The following is a 9,328-nucleotide window of genomic DNA, read 5'->3' as shown; positions in this document are numbered from 1 at the left end:
GAAGAGTCCAAGCCAGCAGGAACTCTATCTCTTCCCCTTGCACCACCTTGGACCCACCCCTTCTTCTCAATGCCAAAATGGTTTTGGGGTGTGATTTTTGGGCTTGAAGAGAGAGGGCGCAATAGGGTGGGCGGCATGCATGATGAGTTATGGCCCTTATCTCCTGCCTAATTTGAATGCGATCTGAATTAGAGATAAGGAGATAAGAAGGAAAGAGATCCATTATCTTTAAAAAGATGGGTGGCGCCAAGAGAATTTTTTCTTGAATTCTTTGAAGTGTTTGTTGGCGTGAGAAAGATCAGATTTCTTTCTCATACCATTACCAATTTTTAAAATTTTTGGGATGCCAAAATTGGTGGTTGGCATGGAGAATGTTGGCACCCCCTTTGACCCAAAACCCTAATCCCTTGTTATAAAAAGGGGGGTCCAATATTTGGATGCCCCATATAATTTTCAGTTGAAAGTTATTTCTTTTTCATAGCGTCTCTTGTTCCTCTCTTCCTCCTCTAATTCTTTTTCCCCTCTGGAGTGTCCAAGAGGTCACAGAAAGAAGAGAAACATCAGCCTTCAAAGATCCTTGTAAGCTAGCACTCCCGAAGAGCCTGATCTGCAACCGATCTTCATATGGATGATCTGTAGAGGTTGGACTCCTTCGTGCGGCTGCGAGCAACCTGAAGGAACTCTCTCTTATGTGAGATACTTGTGGAGATCAGCAATCCACAATTCGGTAATGAGTTTTGAACTCGTTAGACTAGTTTTGATAGATCTAAGGGTTAGATCTAGTCTGCAGCATCGATTAGATCGATGTAGATTTTTATTTTTAGATCTTTATGTCATATTAAATCATGTCATAGATCTTGGTATGGTAGTCTAGATTAGATTTTATGCATGTAAAATAGATTAAATTGTTTAATCTAACAGATCCATTGCAAAAAAAATTTAAATTGCATGCATAGAATTGCCCTACTTTTCCATCAGGAGATGCAAGTGGCGGAGAGATGGGTGGAGGAGGAGGAGGAAAAGGGTGGCATGCTGCAGTGGGGAGGTGAGCAGTGGAGTGGTAGGTGGAGGAGGAAGGAGGCGGTATATAAGGGTGGGCCCGAGTGGTGGAGAAGTGGGTGGAGGAAGGGGGACGATGTGCGGCGTCGCATCGCTAGCCTTTGCAAAGAAACTTCACCGACGAGGAGGCAGTTGGCAAGAAAAAATCATAAAAGAGGATTAAAAAATAATAAAATATTAAAAAATATGATGGCGTAGTAATATTTTAAATTTTTTGTAATAAAATATGATATAAGAGTATCATAATAAAATTCTAAATAGAATCGGTTATTTGGATATAGATATAGATATTTTCCGGTTGCTTAAATTTATATCTGTGTGTTGATGTAGAAAGAAATAAAGAATTTAGTGGTGAAAATGGTAAGGATAATATATATCCAGATCTATTTCAAATTTGATTTAATTCAGATACAGACAAAAATTTGAGGATCCGACTAATATCCATATCTATATTTATATTTGTTAAAAAAAATGGATATAGATATGGATAAACAACTATCTGATCCGTATCCAAATATCCGAATCTACCTATACTTTTATATAATTTTATATAATAATTATTAATTTTTTTAAAAAAATATATGATCATATAAATATATTATTAACTTGATTTATTATCTATTTAGTAATATTTTTTATTCTATAATCGTACGATTTAATTATCCAACTTATATTTATAATTATATCCATAATTTTAATATTAAAATTATATCTATATTTATTTAAAATAAATATAAATATAAAATTTTATATCTAAATAATATTTATATTTATATTTATATTTATTTTTTAAAATAAAATAACCCGATTTCAAATGGATATCGTATCCACTTTCACCCCTCCCTCCACATACCAGTCACGTGCTTTGCACGCGGCGTACAATACGTTTACTAGCTCCAAGGGCTGCAACAACGAACTCCACGGCTTTGGTCAGCAGGTTGCCTTCTCCTCTCCGCTCTTTCAAACCCTAGCTCCCGAAATTTTGAAAGCAATCAGAGATCCATCACAAGGTTTTCGTAACTTTTTGTCCCGCAGGAGGCGAGATAAAGAAGGAGGAGGCGTGTTGAGGGGAGATGGGCGGCGGCGGCGTAGATCATCACGCGCATGGCGCGGAGGACTTCCGGACCAAGGTGTGGAGCATGACGGGCGGGCCCTACTGCCGCCCCAAGCACTGGAAACGGAACACCGCCATCGCCATGTTCGGCATCTTCCTCGTTTGCATCCCCATCGCCATGAAGTCCGCCGAGCTTGAGGTTCTTCCCCTTTCTTCTTCTCCTACGCTTTTCTTATAACTTGATCTAGCGCATCATCCGTGAATAAATACGATCCACTGGCATTGTTCATGATCTTTCCCTTCCCAAGATGAGATTATTTGGGGCATTTCTGGTTAAAGTTTTTATCTTTTGATTGGACTATAGCCTGGGGTACCAATCTGAGAAAAAAAAAAGAGTCTTTTTTTTTTTCATTCAAGGATATATAATTATCTAGAAACCTTACCTGACTATGTTGCTGGGTTGGACATTTCTTGTTCTATTCAAACTAGAATGATGTAATGAAGTTCTTTTCTCCACCAAAAGGGGGCATTTGTTGTGTGTTATCTTAAATCTTGGTTCTGAGAAATGGAAAGGGTTGGCTAGGGTACCCGTTGAGGCTTTTAAATTGGGGCTGGTTGAGACACCAGCTCGAATGTGGGGATATCGAAACACCTGAGAGGGCTGATTATGTATAATTCTTTGATATTCAAGTATTTGATTTGATTGTTACATTTTGACAGTAAGCCTTATCTTATTGTTATTAGCCTTCTGTGCTATGAGTTTGGGGATGATAAATCCTCTAGACATCTTTCATGAACATGGGGCTAAAGAGTTATGGTGCCAAAGATTGGGAAAACATATTATTGACAAAGAAAAAAGAATGGGACAATGAGTCCTGCATAATTAATATAAATTATACAAATAAAATTAAGAGGTCAAGTTGGGAACTGGCATTTAGACTTTCTCATATCCTGACAGATCATCTAATACAGAAGACAGAATGGTTTGTTGGTAGAGGTTTATATATTTAGTTGTTAGGAAAATAGAAAAATCCTCTTTTGTAATTTGTACACTTAATTTTGCTTTTTCAGTTAGAAAAACATGGAGTCATAGAAATATTATTAATTTTGCTTCAAACCCTGTTGACTTGATCATAGGGAGGTTTCAAGGGTGAAATGATTAGCAAACCTAGTGAGAAGTGTATACAAATTTAATAAAATAAAATATAGTCTCGACTTTTAACTTTTACCTTTTATCTTACCTTATGTTAACAGGAAAAGAGAAACAAACAAAAATGACAAAGCCGGTCCCAAACAAATGGACTTATATGGAGGAGCTCTAAGTCTAGAAGGTGTGACAAGATGATTAGATAGATCGCCTACAGATTATGTTAACATTTCTGACTTAAGCCAGCAATTAACTAGGGGCAGTCTGGGTATCTGAGAAAAAAAATTATAGGAAGCATTTTTTAATAATTTTTGGCAACCTACAGAATAAGTATCTAATTTCTAAAACTGTACCAGACATTATTCTGAACTTCTCATTTATGTTTTGCAGAATATATCTGATTCTTGAGATATTTCAAAATTATGTTTAAATTTTTGTTTGAATCATGACTTTGATTATGCTGGAAGAGTATGAGCAAATGTCATTTGATGTATTATTGAAAAATTTGTATTACAAATTACCGATTCCACTGGTACCTTACTATTTTCAGTATATATCCACTGTTTGTAAATTCTTTAGTGCACTAGCTAGCTAGCTTCATTATTAATCCTTTTCTCAATCTCTAACAACAAACAAAAAACTCATCTTTTAACATGCTGAAACTGAAGCATCACTTATTTGAAACATATTAGCAGGTAACTAGAGGCCAGTTGATCTTATTCTCCATCCACGTAGCTTTTTCAGTTTGTATTTAGACTTGAAATTTGAACCTGTCAACCTATCTTCATATGTGGGAAGGGCTTAAACTTTCTAAGGTGTCCCTGCACTAGTTAACACCACTCTTCTCTATTAAGACCTTCACAAGTATAGTCAGTGATGTATCAACTGTTTGAGTGTTTAATTTTATAGGTGGACAAAGCAAATTATCTTTCTAGACCATCTAATTATGTATATATGAGTTTAAGACATGCTTAATGCCTAATAGTCATCGTCTCAAGTTAATTGATCTTGTAGTTCTCAGAAACCTGTCAGGTTAGTAAGAAAATTAAAGTTCAGCCAGAAACCATCTCCCGTGCTGCCACCCCCCAACTAAAAGAAAAGGAAAAAACTATAGTTTTGCTTATCCACCTTCATTTGGTAGCCATATTTGTTTTAATATTCACAAACACCATTAAGCATCTAATATTTGTCTTGGGCTATAAACAGCTTACTACGTCATTAAAATTCAGCCATAATTTTCAGATAATTATATTTGACTGTCAACAAGTAAATAACCAACTATTAGAACAAGGCAACATAAACATTCTAGAAGGGCCTTGCACATTAAGGTATTGAACCACTTTGTTCCAAACATTCATCTTTATCAATGGATCTCGCATTGCAAGCGATACACACAATGATTTAGTACGTTCCCTTCTTAATGGTGTTAAGCCCTAGCTTACTATATAGCTTGTCTTGTATCCCATTTCCGTTATGAATTCCTGAGTTCCTTACTATCACTATTGTGTTTAGTCTTTGGCTCACAGATTTCCATAGTTTAGGCATTCATTTATTTTGTTTTTCTCACGTAACTTAGAGGCCTCTCCACATCCCTAATATTCGGCATGCTCTCATGAAAGGCATTGTACTGATTTATCATAATATAGTCCTTATAAAATTGTCCAATCATTTGCCAGTTCGACACAACATTAAACAGGCTTAGTCCTGGCCATATGCATCGCGTATTCTTGCACCAAAAACAGCTGTTTTTTCACTCCCATCACCATTTTACTTCATCATGCACCGAAATGCACAAGGAGTGTCTCATCAGCTTTAAAGTGAAATGTAGAGTCACTGAGTGTGCGACCTATCATCAGCAATTGAATTTAAGCATAAATAGATAGTCTATCTTATGACTTCAGAATGTGCACAAATCAGCATTCCTATCTCTTCTGTATCTTCACTTGATCAATGATTGATCTGGTGGGCCAACTTTGGTTGCTCTCAATCTCAATAAAACTGGGTCAATTGTTGGATGTTGCAAGTCAAATGAGTTAGAGATTGGTGTTGGTGACTTAGCTACCCCATAGATGCTTCATGGTTGACAATATCCTATATATGATCCTATAGGTTCTTTATGAAATTGATTATTTTAAATGCATTATTGAACATCAGTATACTCTTAGGAGCTTTTTATTAGGCTCACCATTGATGTTATTTCAAGGCTGTCACAGGTGATCACCTGGATTGTTAAAAATTTGGACAACCCTGTTGCCTAAGTGCTTAGCATTTTCCAGCTACTAGGTGGGAAAATTACCCACACACCTAGGCTGGTGCCTAGATGGGTGCCCGATCACCTATTGACCCTTCTATAGGATGAGCATCTATTCATGATATTGTTGATCACTTTGTTTGCTATCTAGCAAGCTGGAGCATATTTAATGAGCATTGGAGTGTATGCATCAAAATATGTATCAAAGTACTTTAAAGATTGGTTCATTTCTAGATTTTAGGCATTTGTATGTGGTGTTCCCTCATCCATCTAATGACAATCCCCCATCTGTTTGTCCTCGCTTAACTATTTTTGGTGTCTATAACATGTTCTTGAAGATTCTGGTTGATGTTAAATCATGGTATTAATAGCCTGAGTAGCTAATAACCAACCATTTACCAAGATGATGTGTGTTTCCTATGAACTAAATATATGTATTTGTCATAACTGGATTATGCAAGTTTAGAATATCAACATCTAGGTTCTTCCAATGAGAATTGAGGAAAGCAAAATAGTGGCAACATCTATGTTCTTGCAAACTGAGAGTTCATTTGGTTAGCTGTTCTGGAGCTTCCGCATAAATTTTTTCTCCCTTCTTTAAAATTTTATTTTAAGATAAAAGGGTGCAAACTTTGTTATGTAAGTGTTCAATCTGTGTTGTTGTTTCATCAAAATGCGGGGGTACCTGAACACATTGTTGTATTGTTGGCACTTAAAGATTTTAGATGCTCATGCATAATACATTCTAAAGCAACTGTTCTGAGGATGTCTTAGGAGTGACATGCCAATGTCTCAGGAATCTCAGGATTTGTCTCTACTTACATAGTTATCCTTAATTAAAAACATATAAGGAAAACAAAATGTTGCTTACATGGGTGAAGCTACAGTAGCTGCGTCTACCATGCATGAAAAGCTTTTAGCAATTAATAACTTGAGAAGAGATGACATAACATTGCTCTTTTTTAATGTGGTGACGTAATGCTTATGTGGGTTTGCTCCTTTTTTTTTCATTTATTTTATTTATTTTTTTGTGTGTTTTTGGGGTGTAGCTGGATATAATTGCTTTTGGGATCAATCACTATTGCTAAAAATAATGAACAAGGTCCGCAATAGTGGAAACTGTTAAAGAAATCCCACAAAAAAAGGGACCGGAGTCTTTTGGAAAAATTAAACAGGAACTGCATGGGAGATGTGCAAAACATCCTGGATAATATTGGTCAAGATCTTCTGAATAGCAACTAGTCATGATTTAATTACTGTCTTCTCATTCCTTGCACCAATCTTCATGTGAATACGACCCCACTATGTTAGCCCACTCATTATCATACGTTTCACGTCTGTTCTGCTGTTTCCCATTTGCTACCAGTGCAAGGAATCTAAATTAATGAATTTAATCAAAATCCAAAGAAATCCTATGTGATGCCTGGGAGCTTGAAAATGGGTTTCCTGACAATTACGGCTTTAGGTTTTGTGAGACACCATGGTATTTGGCATATCTGGGAATATCTTGCTGCTAGTTCTTGTAGGAGACCTTTCTTTCCCCCCTTTTCCAAAAAGCCATCTTGAAGGTAAATTTACGTGTTTGCAGAGATATTCGTAATTGGATCCAAGAACGTGCTATTCTTGTGTGCAACAAGTCTTTATGTTTTCAGTTTATTTTAAACCTATGTTTCCATGCCCCATCATGTTAATATTCTTCAACCTTTTGTTCTAGTGCTGGCTATCAGTTCTAGAACTTCCAGATTTTGTAATCTACTAAGCTCTTGGGTTTCCCTTTTACTTGCAGCAACGGCCTCATCATCCAGTTCGTCCGATACCTTCTCAGCTTTGGTGCAAAAACTTTGGTAATAAAGAGTATTGAATTATTAGTCCGGTGAAACTTCTATGGTTCGGATGCTGTCCCTTTTCATGTGATCTTTGTATTATGTGCAATTCAGCACCTAATGCTGGAATAAGGATGCAGTTAGTCATACATGATGTGTTTAGTTATGCTTGTTTTGCATGACAATAAATGGAAGTACATGCTTCAGTTATTTGTGCTGAAAAATTGTTGCTGGAGTTGGTTCGTTCATTGGAGGTTGCAAGGGGGCAAAAGTCTCTACATTCATGCATGCTTCGAATATCTTTTTAAAACTTTACATTTTCCTTTAGATGACAACATCCTTCATGATTTATTATAGTTCTTTGTGGCCAGTTGCAAAGGAGTTGAGCATCCTTTAGTTTACAACGTCTTTCATGATTTAGTATATTTTTGGGGGCCAGTTTCAGGGAGTTAAAGCTAACAGAACTTGATTGGTTCTTTTTGCAGGAGCGGTTTTAATGCAAGATTACTGGTTGTTCTATTCTCTTAGAGCATCACATCTTTTAAGATTTAGAGTTAAATAAAAAATCAGGTATCTGCAATATTTGTAGATCAGCAGTGATGGGCTTGTGATCGAATTGTCATGCATGTCTTTGCCAAGAATAGACCACATTAATTAGATCCAAGGTTCATACCTTCTTGTAACATGTATCTACAATTTTTCTGCAAAAAGAGAAATGATGGTTCAAGTAATGATGTGACCACGGGCGGTTTCAGAATATTCATGATGAAGAGGATTGCCAACCACTCGATTTGAAAAGAGATGAAAGGGCCTCTAGCTGGAAGGTAGGAAATCTTAGAGCTTTTAGCTGACAGACAAGAAACGTTGGTTCACGTAAAATACCAAAAACAAAAAATATCCTTTTGTTTCGTTTATTTATACTTGTTTTAATCTGATCATAATCAGATCAGATCTATGTTGAGAGTTCTTTAGCCTGACCTGCATATCGGGAGGCTTGAAAACTTGTCTCTTGCGCTCCTTTTCTCCACTGATTAGTAGTCTCTATTAACTTTGAGAGCATATTTGGCCAGGGGAGTTGGACTTCGGAATAAAAATGGAAATGGCTTTCAAAAGTCATTTGGCTAGAGAAAGCTTAGTCCCCATTTCAATTTCAAGAGGAAATGAAAATACCCCAATCACTCAAATTCAATATTTACTCTCTCATAATATTTAAATTCTATTTTACTCCTGATTATCAACTAAAAATATATGATTGTTCTAATTTTTATTTCAATTCATTTTTATTACCAACTAAAAACATATGATTGTTTTAATTTTTATTTCAATCCATTTTTTTTCTAAGTCGTGAACCAATATCCATCCATCCTTCCAATTGATAACAATACCAGAAGCATGGAAGAAATTTCATCTCAACACCCTTTGACTCCAATTACACTGCCATTAGTTAATACTTGATTCGAAAACTTGCCAACCTGTTTGCATTTGTATATATTATAATAATATTATTTTTTATAATATATATTAATATATATTATTAATAAGTTAAAATTAAATTTTTAAAATTTATCTTTAAAATATTAAAGTTCAAGCGATCTCAAACTAAATTTCGATTTCAAATATTTTTAATTAAATTGAGCTGCTCAACTCAATTACACCTCTCATTCATAAACAAAATAAAAATATTTTGGCCGCAAACTTGAAGAAAATGGTGCCAATTGTATAAAAGAAACCAGAACTAGAAGCAAGAGATCATAGCAACCAAAAACGTTAATTGGGCCAAAATTGTGCACTATTGGATACAGGGGTCTTACAAGTGTCACAACATCACTGAATGCGTAACGCCACTGCATCTTACCAATCAAGATAACTTCACTTGACAGGCTAATTACCGGCAATGCTAGGAATTTCACAGCTGCAATCTTCCTTCTGCAGTGATAATTTGATGGTCTCGTAAAAGCTGTCTGAGCGTAAACTTTATCATACGGCTACAAGAA

General features: G+C 35.8%; 1 protein-coding gene across 1 annotated transcript; it reads left to right on the top strand.

Annotated features, from left to right (window-relative positions):
• Positions 1–1,985: 1,985 nt before the first annotated feature.
• LOC105045386 (uncharacterized) lies at positions 1,986–7,544 on the top strand. Its single transcript, XM_010923648.2, has 2 exons — positions 1,986–2,312; positions 7,298–7,544. The coding sequence occupies exons 1-2, from the start codon at positions 2,133–2,135 to the stop codon at positions 7,370–7,372; spliced, it is 255 nt and encodes an 84-aa protein (XP_010921950.1). The 5' UTR covers positions 1,986–2,132; the 3' UTR covers positions 7,373–7,544.
• The last annotated feature ends 1,784 nt before the right edge of the window (positions 7,545–9,328 follow it).

Source organism: Elaeis guineensis, chromosome 5 (assembly GCF_000442705.2).
Source record: "Elaeis guineensis isolate ETL-2024a chromosome 5, EG11, whole genome shotgun sequence".
NCBI classification, from domain to species: domain Eukaryota; kingdom Viridiplantae; phylum Streptophyta; class Magnoliopsida; order Arecales; family Arecaceae; genus Elaeis; species Elaeis guineensis.
Note: the sequence above shows the minus strand (reverse complement) of the source record. Positions and strands in the feature narration are given on the sequence as shown.

Coding starts and splice junctions, on each gene's coding strand:
- LOC105045386 (XM_010923648.2), top strand. CDS start 2,133: ATGGGCGGCGGCGGCGTAGATCATCACGCGCATGGCGCGGAGGACTTC. Junction 2,313..7,297: donor TGAAGTCCGCCGAGCTTGAG/GTTCTTCCCCTT, acceptor TTTTACTTGCAG/CAACGGCCTCATCATCCAGT.